Source organism: Triturus cristatus, chromosome 7 (genome assembly GCF_964204655.1).
Source record: "Triturus cristatus chromosome 7, aTriCri1.1, whole genome shotgun sequence".
Taxonomy (NCBI): Eukaryota; Metazoa; Chordata; class Amphibia; order Caudata; family Salamandridae; genus Triturus; species Triturus cristatus.
Window position 1 is genome coordinate 956,771,934 of NC_140590.1, and position 19,151 is coordinate 956,791,084.

At 43.5% G+C, this 19,151-nt stretch overlaps 1 protein-coding gene across 2 annotated transcripts in view; it reads right to left on the minus strand.

The window, feature by feature from the left end:
* C7H5orf24 (chromosome 7 C5orf24 homolog) overlaps nucleotides 1-19,151 on the minus strand; it is a 49,452-nt gene that overhangs the window by 29,419 nt on the left and 882 nt on the right. For both annotated transcript variants that reach the window (XM_085617989.1, XM_085617988.1), the window contains exon 2: nucleotides 18,209-18,360. In XM_085617989.1, coding sequence (XP_085474115.1) covers nucleotides 18,209-18,337 — 129 coding nt within the window. In that variant the 5' untranslated portion in view covers nucleotides 18,338-18,360. The remainder of the gene's footprint in view (nucleotides 1-18,208; nucleotides 18,361-19,151) is intronic.

Below are 19,151 nucleotides of genomic sequence, written 5' to 3' on the forward strand. Positions count from 1 at the left end.
TCACAGATTATGTGCCTAACGAATTCAGGTTTGGTATCAAAGTCAAGTCCTTAGCCATCATCTCCATATGCTTGTTCTTCTCTTGTGCCTTTTTAGGTTACATCCCTGTTAGAAATGGGCTTTCTGGCTGGCCAAGGGGCATGCGCTAAAGCCAGGCAGAAACCACCACTCTAGTCAGGGCAAGTAAGTTACACGCCAAAGATAACCCCTGCTCACCCCCTTGGTAGTTTGGCACGAGCAGTCAGGCCTATCCCGGAGGCAATGTGTAAAGCATTTGCACACGCACCCAGCATCAAAATCCCAGGCCCACCACAAAAGAAACTCCACACAAGGTTATATATAAAAATAGCCTTTGTATTATCATAACGCACTAGAATAGTAATCACACCATATACACTGTGCCAACTGGCTCTGGGCACTATTTACAAGGGATTATTTACACCTGACAGGGCCCACTGGACCACTGTCAGTACCATCTCAAAGTGAACTTAGTAAATGTAGAATTTAGCATAAACATAGAACACAATCCGTACTACTGGTAATCACTGCACTTAGCATCAGCCTGTAACATAAACCACATTATGCACAGTATCACATTAGGCGCCAAACGCATTGTACGCCAACCTCAGCAGTATAACCACATTATACAATTCTCTCACTAGTCTAAACACATTAGACCCTAACCTCCTAAGTAGAACTACATTAGGGGCATGGAGGTATAACACTGGGTGCGTAAAACATACTCCATGAATTACATTTCCTAGCACCATAATATTTTTAGCACATAGATCGCATTAGGGCCGGTCGCCCTATAAATCTAACAATCCCCCCTGGCCAACTGGTCATCTCAGGAAGTGGGCTCCAATGGCCTGTGTCCCCAAAGTCAAGGCGCGCTGCAAAGGCAGCGAAGGTCAAGGTGCGCACTTCAGCGCAGACCTAAACGTTGCAGCTGGCACTAAGTGCTGCGCAGCTGTGCAGGCAAGGATGGGGGCGAAGGAGTGTGTCTCCCTCCTGGCTTAACCATGTCCCCTAAAAGAAAAAGACCTAAACGATGCAGCTGCCCACTACTTGCTGGGCAGCTGTAAAAATTAAAATGCGGCATGGGCTCTTACCAGCCCTGGAAATAACTGTGCAAAACGTTGGAGCCATCTGGCACTGGAATCATGGTGCCCTGGGGCACACCGGCTCCTGAAATACTCTATGCCCAACACAACGTGGCAGCTGACCCCTGCAACAATGGGGCAGCTGGTGAATAACGCCCCTCATGGGTGGCACGGACCCACGGGGCCTTGGGACCCCCATGGGGGCCCTCTAAGCATATGTGGCCGCATTGGAGCGGACTGGCGCTCAAAAACAGTACAGGCTCACTGTGGGAGCCACTCGGGGCTCTTGAAGCAAAGGTGCCCCCTTTTAGAACGGCCCGCTGCGATACGGGGCCGCTCAGAGCACGAACAGGACACTGTGCTCGATCAGACACCACGATGCACACCCGGAGCCCCCCAGCACTTTCACACTCACCGGGCTGCTCTCCTCTGGCGAGGGCTCCGCTAGGCGGCGGCAGTACTTTTCTTGCGGGGCTTCCCTGGACTCCGGGGAGCCCCGCACGTTCGTTGGAGGCCTCGGACGCCTTCCTCGCTTAACCCGGGCCCCCTCCTGGGACCCGGGGCTTCTCCTCTATCCGGCCACCACCGCGGGGCTCTCCCTCGAGCATGGGAGCCCCGCATTACTAATCACAGCGACCTCTTCCGGCTTGGTGTATGTATTAAAGGAAGACTCGGCAGACACGCGGGGTGGGCACCCGCAAAACATCAGAAGGAGGGGAGGGAATCCCTACGATCAGGGTTCCCTCGGCAAGGGCTGCAGCTCCGCGCTGCTCAGCCCCCAGGCTCTCCCTCTCTTAGGGAAAAGCGCCAGATGAAGTGCTCCCAGGGCGCTGGAAGGCTGTATCAAGCCTTGGCAAAATCAGAGGGAAAGCAAAACGTCCAAGAAGTCCTCCAGGTATCCAGGGGCTGGGCAGTGCAAGCCTTCCCCTGGGCCCCAGCAGCTGGTAGATTCAAGTCCAGAACAAGAACATTTACTTGGGGTCACAGCCCCTTATTTATACAGCTAAATCCTTTGTTTTACAACTGTAGGCAATGGGAGAACCAGATACAACTGGTTCAGGGGAGCTCCTGAGCACTTGGTTTTGCTCAGGTCCTCTCTCCGTTTCACAGGACAGGCTAGGTGCTCAGACATACCACAGGGGGCGGAGCCAGCATTGTGGAGTGAAGGCACAGTCCTATTCAGGTCCTAGGTGCAACTCCTCCCTCCCATCTACATGCAGATCTCTCCATTCACCACCGGGCAGACTCACCCTGGCTCCTGGAATTCCCCAGCCCTCTCAGCTCCTGTCAATCACAAGCCAGACAGGCAATTCACATCATACAGCACACAGACATGCCAACTTCTAGAAGTGGCACTTCTCCTATAGTTATAATAAATCCGCGCACATCATTGTGCAGCATTTATTCTTACGAGTTCACACATACTAAACTTGACCCTGCACTCCCCTCACATCAGGAACTACCATGGACACACATCCCCCATGCATTTCTATGGGAGGGCAGGCCTATCTCAGCACACGCACTCAGAGCGCACGCACTTTACACTGGGCCACAGTGCTAAAGTGCGCAGAGGCCAAAAATCACTACCAATATGTCAGAGCTGAAGGCAAAAAGTTCATGGGTGGACCTGCCAGAAGGGCCAAGTCCAACAATCCCCTTAAATTTTTCCACACTTTCAGCGCCTGGCACTTCAAACAAGCAACTAACAATAGTATATATGCAAGACTAAGGAGCAAAATCAACCCTACCGACTATCAATGATCAAAAAAGTCGATGGGATGTTTTAAAAAGCTAGCAGCTCCTGTTGGAACTACTTCTGAAAAGCATGCCACCATTATAAAAGGCAATCAATTTCATATTTATTGATAAATACCTCAACTGAGGCCAACAATACGATGAAAACGTAAAAAATTTATTTTTTATTTTAAACCATCTTTATTGGCATTTCACTGATTAATCCAATACTGTGTTTCACATATAATGATGGTAGTACAATCTTTAACAGGATTCAAATTCTCAGTGTAACACAATTATAATAACTTCTGTGCCAGTCATATTAATAAGTAACTCCCCCCTCACCCACCCACCCCCTTCGTGTCCGGTGTCCTTTATTTGCGCTCTATTCTAAAGCTCAATAACCATCATCCTGAATGCAGCACATTTTATTCAGCTTCAGAATTTCCCACCTCCACCCCTTCGTTACCCGGGTTTTGTTGTGTATTGTCTCTCTCTTCTATCTCCTCGCTTGGAGCATCTCTCTGGTCTGCAATCTTTGCGGACCACACCTGTTCATCATCTTCGAGTTTTTCATTGTTCCTAATTTTTTTCATCTGAATTAATTCCGCTGTCGCCCATTCATTCAGATCTCTTAGCCAATTACTTATAAGTGGTGGGGTCGGGCTTAGCCATGAGATTGCCACTCTTCTTTTTGCTAGTACCAGCCCCAGGTGTACACATTTTCTGCTGAGCTTTTTCTGTTTAGGACTGGGAATTAGATCCAGCAGGACTGAACGAATTGTCCTATGAATGGACCATCCGGTAGTCTTATGTATTTTCTCTAGTACTCCTTCCCAGAAGTGACTCAAGCCCAGCATGCCCACACCATATGGACGAAGCGAGCCATCGATTCACCACATCTAGGGCAAGCATTTGATCGTTCTGGTTAACTTTTACTTAATCTGCACAGGGTTAAATATATTTGTACTATGTTATATTTAATTAATTTTAAAACGTGCATTGGAACTCACTTCTCGTACTCCCTCATGCACTCTTACCCAATCCCATTTCGATATGGGCTCCTCTGAGTTCCCCTCCCACCTTGCTTGTATCGGAAGGGTTGTGACTGGCGTATCGTCTTGAAGGGCTCTATAGATATGGGAGACTAAGCAGCGCCCTCCTACCATAGACAATAGGGTCATGAGGACTGCTGTCCTATGGGGCTCCTCCGTGAAGAAGGTCCATACCTCCCAGGCCACAGCTGCAATTTTTCCATACTGCAGGAATTTTCCCGCCCCCAGTTCAAAAGTAGTCATAGCCTCCTTCCACGTCAGAAATCAGCCATTACTATACAGATCCTCCATTGTATAGCATCCCCCTTCTTTCTAACATTGGACGGACATGGAGTCTGCAATTTTCTTAAAGGATCTTAACCTATAATGGCATATCTGGGGAATAGGGAGTCCTCCGGATTACTCTCCTAACTGTATCCTCCTACACTCTTGTCACATGTCTGATTATGTAACAGTATTCTTTCGGGATCGCAGCCCCTATCCTAAGCAACTCAGGTAGGGGGTTTCTCCCAAGTGGGCCCGCCAGTAGTGTCTTTTCCCAGTTAGTATTCTTCTCTGATCAATGGACTGCATGTTGCAATTGTGCCGCTATGTAGTAAAGGTTCATATTAGGGATCTCCAATCCTCCATCCGCCCATTTCCGTTGGAGGGTTCCTAGCTTCACCCGCTTCAGGTTTGTTGCCCCAGAGTAGTTCTACCATTAAGCAGTCTAAAAGCGTAAAATAGGACCTAGGAATTTCATAAAAGGAATGTTGTAAGGTGTAAAGGCATCGGGTAGTATTATCATTTTTATGATGGCCACTTTTCCCATCAAGGAAAGGGTCAGGGACTTCCAGAATTCCACTGAGGCTCGAATACCTTCTACAATTCTCCCTCTATTATGCTCCAGGAATTGTGGGAGCGAGTGCCACAACTGAACCCCCAAATACCATATTCTCTCGATTTTCCATGGCAGACCCACCTCTGGCTGAGCCCCGGTTGACACCTGTGTCAGTCTCCCGATTGGGATTATTTTCGACTTCGAGGTTTATACGGAGACTGGAGAGCACTCAAAAATGTTTCCAACTCATTGAAGATATACAAATAAATAATATGAAACAAAGTACAATATGTGATAAACTAATCATGGCTAAAAGTATTACTAGAGTAGAAGATATAAATGCATAAATGAAAACATAGGATTAAGTAATAAAAAATGTATGGCTCAAAGCACAACCATAGTTGGAGAAATAAGGATGATTAGGGATCTAACCAGGTACAACTAACACAACACAGGATGAAGAATAAACAAGTTAATACATCTGTTTGTTAAAGTTTTAAAAATGTGTAAATGCTATTGCAGATTCGTTCATTATAGACAAATATAGGCAAGTATATCATTTTGTCAGTGAATTTTCGAGGAGCTTATTAGGAGAAGCTAGGATTTATAATGTAGCACGATAAGGACAGGACACATAAAAAGATGTTACACATTATGTACTACTTTATTGCATAAAGGGCCTATCATCGGATCAGTATGAATAACCTTCCATGTGCCTAGAACTGGTTTAATTGGAAGCTTATTTGACCTTAATAGAAATAGTGTTCTTCTACCCAAAGTAGCTCAACTGGTGATAACATCACAGACCTTATAAGAATATCAATTGGAAATTGTTCTTTTAAGAGGAAGCTTTAGATGGCTATAAGGACAATTTTTAAAATACTCAGATGGAAGCTCTAATTGTGATAGTGCATCATTAAAATTCGACATTAAAAAAAAAACAACATTTGACCAGAGTGATCCTGAAAACCTTTCATTTTTAGGAACCCAAATAGATGCTCCTGCCTTAGTGTATAATAAATTGAAGCCCCCTTTCACTACAGCTGTGCAAGACAGAATACACTCTGGATAGGCTAAGCTCTAGTTGAAGAGCCTAGACTGGAGTAGAGGAATTTATAGAAAGAAGGGCATGCATGATCTCCTCCATCATAGAAAACAGAGGCTTGCCACTTCCACAAGAAGAAGTATTGTCAAGCCACCATCCTGGATTGGTTAAACCGTGCTGTGACTGAGAATAACCTGTCAAACTGTTTTTACCTTAACTGCATGCTTAATGAGGCCGATATCCAGCTTCCTGTTTTTTTAAAAATCCTGAAACTGCCAAAATGATAAAATATTCCTGCATATTTTGATTAGCAAGTTTGTACGACTCCGAGGAAATATCAGTTCCCCCTGTTACATCCTTTGATAGACTTCGGGCTTTTAGGCTTACCCCTGAAAGAGAATATTATCGAAAAGTGAGAAAGGGCAGGTTGTTTTAGGTTCAGCAATTTCTTACTGGCTGGACACAAAGATCTTGGGACTAGGTGACTGTGGGCAATACCAACATATCGACTCTGCCTCGCACTCTCCTATATTCAATTTGGTGATCAATTACGTTCCTATACAAGAGTATCCAGTGCAGTTAAAGTGCATATTACAAATCCCGTTTCATGAGCAAGCTCACAGGATTGGGCAACTGGTACCGGGTACTGTATTTTTACTTTCAAGAGTCGGTCGCTCCTGCGGCATTGGCCTTGATTTCACAGATTACGGAGGGAAAAATGGTTTCAGTTCCTGCGGCCATTCTTATCTCATGGCCCATAAAGCTGACGGAGGAACGATCTTCAAAATAATGGCCTTCTATTCCAAATAGGCACATATACCCCACATCGCCTGCCGAAAATGTTCTCAGCTACGTTAGCGATATCCTTTTGATGCGGGTATTCACGAGGTGACGGGCCTCATGTTGCATTTTTTTGACACGTATTATCCATCTTTTGGGCCAAGACTTTTACTTCAATTAGTGAAAAATTACAAGTTCAAATAGAGCCACATTTACAGGAGGCGTTATTTGGGATTTTGACCTCCAACTGCCATTTAACATTAAGACAGCAACAGTATCTCTTTATTGGGTACCTGGTTGCTAAATCGCTAATTCTTCAAAGGTGGAAGTACCCTACTCCTCCTACTTTTGAAGCGTGGGCAATGAAAATGCACCAGGTAAAACAAAGAGAGGAGCTTTATGCGCAAAGGATTGGTGCAATGAAAAAAATTAGGGGGATATGGGATAATGTCATACCTGAAGATGATTTTCCCTTAATTTTCTTCTGCTTATCCCCCTCTAAATGTGAACTAAGTTGAGCGACCAAGGTTATACACTTTTTTCTTGCATCTTTGCACTGCGACTGATATGAATTAATGCATTACATGAAATGTACTGTATTGAATTGCTTGATACCCGATTAAAAATAAAAAATAATCAATTTAAAAAAAAAAAAAATTCTTCCCCTCTGTTGTTTAGAGCCGTGCTTTCCAAACTTTTTAGAACTACAATCCACTTTCGAATGACAAACTTTTGCGACCCACCTAGCTTTAATGGAGAATAGGTAGGTAATTTTTTTAATGAAACTAAAGCATGCCCTGCCCTTTAGTCATGACAGAAGAGTCTTCCAAGACAAGTGTAGCATTTTATACACGCCAATGTTTCTTTCAACAATGTTCAAGTAAATGTATTTTTCTGCCTTCCGAGTTCAAAGGGGACTATTTTGTCCCTCTCTTATGGGACAATGCGGTCAAGTCAACTTCAGCCCTCATGGACAAAGTGGGCCATTGGCTAACTCAAAACATTAGTAGGAAATGGGATTTGTTTAATGGCATAATCTTTGCCCGGCGTGAGAGGAATTGGCCTGCTTAAACATCCTTTTTAAAGTGCCTATTATAAATTTCAATAATCTAAGGACCGTGGAGGAAATCCTGGAAATGGCTAGTACTGGGATGGCAAAACCCAGCACCATAGCAATACTCCCTCTTGGCTTTTTTTTTTATAGACACTTAAGCAGTTAAACAGGAGGGGCACAGAAAACCAGCCACATCAAACTGAGGAATATAGACGACAACAGGTGCTAGCAGGAAACAGTCATTGCTCTCACCTCCTTGAACAAAAGTGATTGACTCTCCCCAGTATTAGCCCCCTCACTGCTGGCACGCCCGATCATAACACCATGTCAAAGGCTAAAAACTGCCTCCTGTTTTGGGTATATTATCCATCTCCGAATAAAATCGGGGACTGTGCAAACATAGAGGGCGGAAATCCAGCACCTTGTCTGAACCTTTTTCAGGCATCTACTGCTCCACAGTCGCCTGTGAGGGATATTGGTACAAAAGTCACATTTAAACAAGCCTCGCAACCAGCACCCCTACAGCCCTACAAGATCACCACGAAGTATTATACATGGCCACTTGGAACAATGCAGGGGCTCGTTGCAAGTTAGATGACCTTGACTGGTTAAACTTCATGTGTTCATTTGACCTAATTTGTTTCTAAGAGACTCAGATAACAAACTCTTCCCACTTAAATGGTTATTATGCTTTGTTCCAATCTGCCTTGGCTTCTCTTGCAGGCAGACCACATGGCGGGCTAGCAACTTCCATTTCTGTAAAAATCAATAAAGTAAATGTTTCCCCCAAATGGTCATCCCCACATATTTTAGTTGAGCAAATCTCTCCCTGGTGAATGGGACATTTTGTTAATTAACTTCTATAAAAACATTTTTAGCACTGAGGCAAACAAATCAACAGAGGATCTTGAAGAATTCCTGGATGGTTCCTTTAAGCACCTAATTAAGAAAGTAATTGTGATATGGGTTGGTGATTTCAAGCCAACACTCTGTATCCGATGAGATAATCAGCTATGTGACATGCCACGTGAAGATGGTGGCTTGAATAGGGACATTTCAAACACAAACTACTGGGCGATACCTTGAATGCCTTTATTTTTAAGTTAGATCTCAAAATTCTATCGGAACTTAGTTGTCACCACTGCAAAAACATCCCTACTTTTACAGGGAGGCCCTAAGGGAGCACAATAGACTTCATGATCATCTCAGCAGACGCTACTCCCCTGGTTCTAGATCGTACAACCAACCCAAGTTGTCTCAGTGATTACAACCCGGTCTGCACCACACTTGGACTTAAACACAAAGAAGAAACCCCCTGAGATAGGGGGAAATCAGGTATTTAACAAAAATAAAGGCATGAGGGTGAAAGGGGAACATATTAATCCAGTACATGTTACTCACAAATTAGTACGGGAGAACATGGAGTCTAATAAAGCATGTCTGATAGAGGATCCCCTGCATCAGGCTGTACTAGAAGGCTTTAATAAATGATACGAGGCAAGTGCCTGACATTTCAAAAATCATCAAAAGGTGCCCCTCTACACCGATGGTTTCAACATACATGTTCCACTGCCCATAAACACCTAAAACACACCTTAAAAAGCGTCCCCAGGTGTCCTTTAGACGTGGGTATAGCCCTGTTGTGAATATAAGGAAGTACTTGAGGAAAGAAAAAGGTAGTTAAGGTTTAAGGCCTGGGAAGACTTGGCAGCTGCAGCTGCTTCACAGAACATCTCAAAGTTCTGGGAAATTATAAATCACCCGTTCTTTTCTGATCATGATAATCCCAAAGTGGAAGCCTTGATCTCCAAAGTTGAGTGGGTAACTCACTTCGCAGGTATCTTTCAGCAGCATGGGTTAGCCAGGGTACCTGCTATGGAATTCTCTGGGCCGCCGATTACAGATCTAACACCAGTTTCCCTATCCTCTCCATAACACTGGATGAGGTAGTGAGTGCCTTAAAAATATCAGCGCCAGGAAAAGCCCCCGGACAGGGTCCCAGTAGATTTATTTAAAACAGATACTCACCTGTGGGGTCCAATTTTAAACAGCGTTCCGAGAAGTGCTGTAGAGGGAAAAATTCCAGATTCATGGAGACAGGCTATTTTGGTGCTTATTTTTTTTTTTTTAAAGACAAATTATCACCAACCTGCTACAGGCCGATCTCCCTAATACACGCCACTGCTAAAACCCTGAGGCGGGTCATTTTGGCACGCTTAGAAACTTGGGCAATGAGAATAAGATCTAACTCCTGTACAATATGGGTTCTAACCAGGTATTGGTACTACCAAGCAAATACTGAAGCTACATCTTATTATCAGTAAATATGTAAAAGCAAAAAGTGGGGTAATTCATCTGGTCTTTATTGATCCATCATGTGCATTCGAGGTAGTTCACAGTGAAAACTGCGGGTAATAATGCAGAAAATGGGTTTTGAACTAGACCTCCTTATCTTGTTAATGCATTTTCACTCCGACCTAAAAAGATTACAGTCTGCCTTGGTCCCCCAAAGGGAACTTAATTAGCAAATTGAAACCCATAAAGAGTAAGACAGGGCTGCATTTTAGAAGTTGTAGGGGCGGACGTACCCAGGATGGCTGGGCTCCCAGTGCCTTTTCTCTTATACACAGATGGTGCGGTCACACCAAATAGTTTTCAGGGACTGTTAGATCACTTCACAGAGTTTATGGAGGGATTGGATCTTCAAATAAATCAGTCAAAATCCTATATGACGACATGAGGGTACATGATCCAAAAATCTTGGCACCTTAGCATTGGGGGGGGGGGGAAGCATACTTAGAAAGGCAAAAGATTTTAATTATATAGGGATAACTTCTGCATCTCAAAGATACTAAATCAAAAAACACTGCCAGGGATGATTACTTTTTTCAAAACAAAATGCATATCAGTCGCTATTTATGGGGCTGGGATTTGGGGGAGGTACCAAAATGCAGATTCGCTTCAGCGTATTGAAAACAGTGTTACACACAAGCTACTGGCAACTACCAAAAACACTGCAAATATCATCTGTCAAAGAATTGAGCCAACCCTTTTTAGCCAGACCTCTTGGCTGTAAAATAAAGGGTCTGCACTAAAAGTGGGCGGAGTAGCGCCAGCTCACTTGCTACGAGGGTCTGTAAATTAAAAGCTAAAGCACTTGATCGTTGCCAGAAGTGGGTAGAAGCCATTTTAGGCAGCCTGCTCTGTTTTTGCTGCCGGAGTATGCAACCTCCCCAAGCAGCTGTAAAGTGAAAGTGCTTGTTCCATTGCTGGCAGCCGGGGAAGCCATTGTAGGCAGCCTGCTCTAGTTTAGCTGCAGGCGCCATGCCGAAAAAACAGAAAGGTGCGCAGCCTCCTGACACATCCGCCATACTGTGATGAAGGGGGGCTGAAAATTAAAAGTGAAAGCACTTGATGCATTGTTGGCAGCAGATCAAAGCCATTTTAGGCAGCGGATCGTAACAGCAGTCTGCTCTGTTATTGGTGCGGACATAGTATAAGAAAAAAAGAAAGGCGCGGTAGAAATGGTATATGGTAGAAACAAATAAAGTTGTGTCGCATTCATTATTGCTCCCAGTCTCCACATTGCCACTCGTCCGTTCATGACATAAGAGGTTTTCGGACAGCTACCGACGCTTGTTCTAATATGGCTACAGAAAGGGGTACACAAGGCAGTTTTTCTGTGCAGATGCAACAGCAAGCCACGGCCGGGTGGGCTGTATCAAGAGGGGGCGATTGTGATCCATCATAATAATGGATAGCCGCCGAAGCTGTCCACAACAGGAGAAGCAACAGGGTCGGGAGGCGGTCACGGAGGCATCTAGAACGCCGCATGGGGACCAGTAGTTATCAGGACGAACATTGAAGCACCATCCGGCAACTACAGCCTCGGGAAGCCTATGTTTGGTTAAACTGGCTAGAGAGGGACACTCGCGTCTGGCATACACAGGGTCGGCTATGGCGGCCCCTGCGTGCCGCGGGAGTGTTTAAGTGCTTGCAGAAGGAGCGGCTCCTTTAAGTGGCGCGGGAGTGCTTAAGAGCTTGCAGGAGGAGTGGCTCCTTTAATAAACGTGATACATGCCAGTAATACTAAACAACCAACAAGCATTGAAAATGCAATAAGTCTCGCCTTTGAAGAAGTTAAAGCCATTTGCTTCGCTAATGGTATTGTAAAGCAAATGGCTTTAACTTAATAAAAGGCGAGACCTATTGCATTTTCAAAAAAACTGAGAATGGACAAGTGTTGATTCTTACAGCAGGAGGTGGAATATTTAGGCTACACTATTTGTGCCCAAGGTATAAGGCCAAAGGATAACCTAGTGAAAACCATCAGAATGGCGTCAAGACCACGAGATGAGGACAAACTGAGGTCCTTTATGGGTCTTGCGGTGTATTGCACCAAATTTGTGAAAACATCTGCTGACTAGACAAAACTTATGAGGTCATTGTTGAGAAAGGGCAAATCATCTGTATGGCTGGGTGGGCAATAACAGGCATTTGAAACGGTTAAGAAAGACATAGTGAAGTCAGTATTTCTAACAATTTGATATTTTAAAAAAACTGGGTAACAGGAGATGCAAGTGCACTTAGTGTGGGAGTAGTCCTTCCCAGATGCATGGAAAATACAGTGGCTTTTGCATCCCGGTCATTGACAGATGTAGAAAGGAAGTACTCTGTCATCGAGACGGAGGACTTAGCCGCTGTTGGCCCATGCAGTACTTTAGGACATATGTACAGGAGATAAATGTGACCCTAAGAACCGACCAAAACCTTTTATAGAAGGTGACGTGCCAGTACCTTGACACAAGAGGGGCTCTAGGATGGCACCGGGCACCAAACGCACACAGGGCGCTGGTGGCACCCTGTGCGACAATGTTTGTTGGCGCCCCCCCAATGACCACCTCTGCCACAGATTCCCTCACCACCACTGAACAGTGCCTCTCAAGTCTCCATAACCACTGTCCCTCAGATTCTTTTACTTTTATAGTGCCACTCATACCAGTGTAAGGTGTCAGAGCACATTACACCACACACACACATTACACAGAGACAATCATATGTGTGTAAATCAGTGTATAGAAAACATCAGACAGTACTATAAGGTGTAGTGTAGGAGTGACATGTCATCGATACTGGTAGGCGATATAGTTTAAGTTCTTATTCAGAAAAAACACAAATTCAGAATTTAAAACTTAGCATCATTGTTAGGGGTTCTCTTTCATAATAAGAATGGTTTTCTTCCCAAATGAACCCTTTTCACAAGATTAGGATGATGAAAGACTGAGCAAAAAACATACATCTCTAACATATTCCTTGCAGTTTGCATGCAGTTCTAGGATGTCAGTTAATAGCTCAATGTTCTATATTAGGATTTTGACTTATAAAAGACAAGTAACAAAAAGAGCTATCTTACAGAAGCAGTAACCCACTGATCTATTTACATTGTATGCACTTCCTTATCTGCCTGGTACACGTTCTTAGCAGCAGGCATTTTAAACCCCTGCGCTACCTTAGGAAGAGTCAAAACTTCCACTAGACAAAACTCCAATCCCTATCCAGGAAGGCGATTAATCACCGGACTTCTCTTCACATTTTAATTGATGTCTGACAGTTGCTGGAGGCCATGAACTCGGCAGCAGGTGCTTTTAAAATGGTAATACCCATTTTAAAAAGCGACGCCTCCTCCCAAAGTCAACGCCCGGTGCGGTCACACTGATCGCACCGCCCTAGAGCCGGCCCTGAGAGGCCATGACCCTTAAACAATCCATAGATAGGGTATCTCTAACTGATGGAGCGCCTTAGGCCTCACGTATATGCATGGAATGCATATATAGCTATGCAGGAATACGAACTTAGCCCTGAAGAGGGTCTCAGACCCGGTCGGTCTCTTGGTGTGGTCTGAAACATGTTACCACTGGCAAATTAGGGCAAGTTGAGAATTTAAAGCTCAATTAAAACTCTGGGACATATTTTACTAATACCTCTGGTACCCTACAGATATGGAATCCTTTTGGGTATACCGGGAGGTATTTTTAATATTCCCTCTTTTATCTGGATCCCTGCATTATCCCAAAAAATATTATCTAAGTACTCCCATTCTTTTGGTTGAGTCCACCCTGGTGGTACCACCCTACCAGGGTGTGGATAGGCACCAATGATGAAGCATGTCACGATTAAGTGAGTGAGGAGTTTATTCCAATATCTTTGGATTCCTAGGTAGGACTGAAGTGGTGGCCCAACTGGACTCCGTCCTTTTCCCCTTCTTTCGCCAAGTTGCCCGTGTTTGAATTAATAGTAGACAATTGACAACATGTGATATGAAATTGTTTTTATCTCGAAATTGAGTGATTCATACTAGGACATCTTTATACAACTTGCAAATCAATGGAATTGTGGAGAAGGCAAACAGATTGGTCAAGAGTGTAAGTGAATTGGGCGTAAAGGGCAAGCTGAATGTTAAGAAAGCAGCTTTGGAGGCTGTATTGGCACATTGTGCATGTGTCAGCGGTGCGACATGTCAAATGCATTTTATATTGATGGCAGGGACAAACCAAATTGGTTCCATGTTGGAATAGGCAAGCTGTAGAAAAAGAAGACATCAGAAAAGGCAGAGTGGTTGAAAGACTGTTGGCTAGATAGTGGTGATTAAAATGAAGCAGGGAATATTGGGTGTAGGTCTCTAAAAATTAAGGAGAATCTTACGAAGTACATATAGTGAAGGGTAATTATGTAATACTGTCAGATGGACAAAGATGGAACAGAAAAGGGTTGGGTATAATACAGTTCTTCTGTTACAGTTTTGTAAGGCATAGTTGCATTCCCTTCAGGCTGTAGTTTGACTGTCTACAGTTCAGGCACGCCAAGGTTATGTTCACTTTTACCTTTTTTTTTATTTTTATCTTAGTCACATATAAACATGTCTCATTTGCTTTGCCTTGCTTTTTTCTCCTTCATTTTCTTTTGCTAAATTTGCTTGAGTAATTATACCGTAATCTGCTGACTCAATGAAAATATATGTAAAACCCTGTCAGAGTGCCTTTTCAACTATAAAACACCTCATAAAAATAAATGGTTTCATTCTTTTCACAATACAAAAGGCTTACCACAAGTATCTTCAACAGAAGTATACAAACACTATGTGATTGCCAGATCTCATATGATCTTATTTATGTAGTAGAATTGCTCAACCCAAACATTTTCTTAGGCAAAAGTATAGCAGTGCATGCATATATTCAAGCAAGCATTTATCACTAGGAAAGCATTGCTTTTACTGTGAAAGCCTTCTCTTCAAGATGTTTGCCGCATTTAGCAAAACATCACTGCCACATAGTCAGAGACACTGGAATTATGTGATTCTGCAGCCGTACGTTTGTTTTGCATATCTATGGATTTGCCGCATTTACCACTTAATCCACCGTCTGCTACATAATCTGAAAATTAAGATTAAAAATGTGTTTCTAGCTCATAAGGATCAAAAGTTACTAAAAATGTTGCAATGTGTTCCATAGCAGTGGAAGGCCCTTCACAATGGTTAACTGGTCACCTTTCAGTTGCTTACTTCTGTACCTGGTTGTTAAACTGGTACTAATGATGTGAAATATTTGCCCAGAGGATTATGTTGGCTAAATATTATTAAATAATGAATACTGCCAAAAAAGTGCAGAATTATCCCGCATAATTTGCATTTTCTTACCACATAATTTAGTAAGCCCTGCCGCATAATTCCAGTGGCTATACACAAAATTAAATACTATTTGTGCACTGTAATGTAGGAGGCGGAATGGATTAATTAAAGTCTGCAGTGTGAGGATACAATTTGCACAATTACAACACAGATAGAAATGCTCCTGGGCAGGACAAAAGAAAAGAATATTGAGGAAAGCCAACAGATCAAGAGAAACCAAGCAAGTTAGATCAAGCCATCCATTCATTGCAAGGGTCTGACCTAAAGTCTTGTACAAGTACATGATGTGCACTGGAAACAATAGGTCTGCCTACAGAAATGTAACGGAGAATCGTTAAAAAAAAAAAGTGTGGACTTATTGAATGTTAGAATTAATCTCAGATAAATTTATTTCACCCTTCGCCATTCTACTCTATTTTTTTCAACTATCTGCACACCAATCTTAGTTTGACTACAATGGCAGCAGTGCAGCTCCAAAAGATGTGAATATCCCCCTTGGCGGTTATTGCTCTACAGGTACTAGGCGGTAGAGAAAGCATCCAAAAATGAGAAGCAACAGATTAGTTAAGATGAGTCCATCGGAGAATGGGTGGTATTTGGCGTGGATACCTTGAATGTGCCTACAGGGTATGGGCTCCGATAATGTAGTCTGCAGCTCAACTGCCAGGGCGAAGACTTACAATGTGAGTAACTGACAGGTGGGGTGGGGGTAGAACGTTCAAGATGAGTGGGAGTGAAGGCCCCGGGGCAGTGAAAATGGAGACATCACATGTGAGTCGCAATGGTAAGGAACACGGTGCTTAACAGCAGGAGGGGCCACAATAAGGCGGGGTCACCCTGTATGAATGACGGTTGGCCATTCTAGATGAATGCCAAGAACAGCCCAACAGCAGTTGTATGGAGGAAACATCACATGTTATTAGGTTCAGATATTATCCTATTTCTGCCTTGACTATTATTTTTCTTTGCATGCAGCTTTGTAAATCCATGTTATATATTATTTGTACACCCTTCTATGTTGTACCTCGCACTGGACGCCCGAGGCACCTACATACTGTACATATCACGTGCTAGTCTAGTCTGAGGCAAACACAGAAGATATATGTCCAAAAAGGACAAAGAATATAGCACAGCTCCCCCTCTTCTAACAATATAACAAGCATGATGAATAAAGTAATAGAACGAAGAAATGAAAAAAAAAATTATGTGTGTGCAATAATTCAGGTTGAATTTAACTAAGTTGCTAGAGAACAAGCACTGCCCGTCATGGGACGTGAAGGGCTCTTTACAGGGCAGACAGAAGATGTGCACGCGGGGACTGCCTTTACTGGTGGCGGAAAAAAAAAGTCCCCAGTGTATCACGCAACCAGTAAAGCATCCAATCCCCGCGTGCACATCTTCTGTCTCATTTGTCTCCCCACGTGCACGCTGGAATCGTATCGATTCCAAAAGGCCTCTGCATGGCAGAACACAGCATGTGCTGCTTTCGCCAGGCCAAGACCTAAAAAGAGAGAGAGAGGGAGCAGTTCAATGGCACCTAACGCACAGCCCACACGGAAAGAATGATAACAAAAAAGTACCGACAGTCATTATGAAACCCACCGTGTTACGCCGCCAGTAAAGGATCCAATCCCGTTGGGCGGGGCCAAAAGAGGACAGGGTCCCAACCAGGAGGCACTAAAATGCCTCCGGTGCAATCATCACACTACGTTTACCATAATCTATGACGACAAACGACGTACGCCAATAAAAATTGCAGGCGGAGCTGAGACACGAGTTCTAGAATCGTATCGATTCCAAGAAGCCCTCGCATGGCGAGAGCAGCGCATGCGCGCTGCTAACGCCACGTGAGACCTAAAAAAACAACCCTCTGAGATTCGCAGATAGCAGATCTCTACAACAATCACGTCCTCTGCACAAGCTTGACAGAAGTGGAGGACGAGAACTTGTTTGTGTATTCTTGACACCCACAGCCTTTGGTAACAGTAGGACAAAAGTTTACATATCAGCATGTTTATTCTGATGGAGGTTTTCCTCGCGCTGAAATCCTTCTGGTATTTTCTAAATGGATATGGGGATGTCCTTTATCTGCCTCCCTCTCTATATTATTCTTGCTCAGCTCAGATTTCCATACACATGCAAAATCTCTCTCAGATTTGTATGCTAAACTGCACACCTGTAGGCATTTCGAAGGATACGCAACTTAGAAAATTGTGAAACGAAGAGGATTAATATTTATTGAAACGAGGAATTCAGAAGTACTGTTATGCTTCTTGTTATGGGGTAAATTCACTAGTTGTCGATCTTCCGCACCTTCTTTACTTAATGTATTGATACCTGCATTCTCCCATTGCCATGACTGTTAATTGCTCATCCAGTCTCAAAAAGATATTTGCCCATTCTACTGGAGCCAATGCAGCTTCAGTAGCTTTGCAAGGTAAAGAACGGTAGGCCAATGTTATCTGGTGATCTTTCATAATATAACTACATTATAACTAATCTGATCTACGCACACAAGCCCTCCCACCTTTAATTTATTGTTAGCAAAAAATAATGGGAATCAGAAGGGAGCCAGGCATGAAAATAAGGACAATGTACATGTTGGTAACAACCTTTTTTCCCTATATGTTTCTTTGCATTACCAACACTTTCCTTCCACCACAGGTCCTGGTGGTACGTTTGTTTGGCATTCCATTTTCGAAATGCATGATATACAACAGTAAAGTGATCAGGTTAGGGTACATGTGGTCAAGCTCCCTCTTCATCCTGACCTCTTAGTTTTTTGTTTTTTTACTTACAATGTGTCGTTTCTGGTCCTGTCAATAAGTGGGACACAGGAAACAAAGGTGGATAATAGAAAAAAGGCTATGAACTTAATACATAGGCGAGTTACCTTTCCTGACTGTTTGAGGAAGCATTCCAGAGAAACCCACCTCAGACTTCTTGCTCTTTTTCCTTTTCATGGAATTCTTAGCTTCAGTATAGATGAGTTTTTCAGTAATCATTGACCAATCAACAAACGTATCAGTGCATTCAGTGTGAAACGATGTTGAACATTCCATTCTGTGGGGACTGCAGTTTTATTCTAAAGAAAGTAGAAAAAAAAGACATTTTTTCATTAAATTACATGCTGCTAGTAATCTGACCTTGATTTGAGGAGGGCCTGTAGATTTGTTTTCCAGTTTATGACAGCACTAGACATAACCAGTTGCAAATTATGCACTTTCAAGTGGGCAGAAGGTGCCTCTAAAGGGCTGGGCTCGGTACCCTGCCTAAGAGTTTTATGCAGATCACTGTACTGCAGAAAGGAAGTGCTTTCTTCTTTCCAAAAGGTGTTAGGTGGCTTACAGAAACGTAAGTACATCCTACTTTCAACATGACAGCTCTATGTGAAACAACAGTGTGCAAGAAAAAGACTGCAGCCTACTGTCGATTATACCTATTTGACAATAAATATCGACGGCACTGATTAATGCCGACCGGATAAAAACAACCACTTTCTGACTAATTTTCAAGACCTTTCCAAAACACAGTTGGTCTTCAAATACAAACAGAATAAGACGAGTTTTTCTATACACCCACGAAGTAGTCAATAACTAGCTATTCCAACTTTCCATCCGCCCCCCTCCACACCCCCGGTTCCCGTCTAAGCGCTCTGAAGCGAACGTATGGTGGTGGCACAAAAACCTAGACAAAATAATAAACATAGCATCCAATAAGCAGGCAAGGTGCATTCATCGCCATCTACCGCGTCAAACGTGAGCTTCTCGAATAAATGCGCCCCTGACCACTCCATAGAATAAGAGCAACAACAGCATACTTAATGTGCGTTTCGGTGCTCGGAATGGCAGTGTTTCCAAGGACTACGACACCATT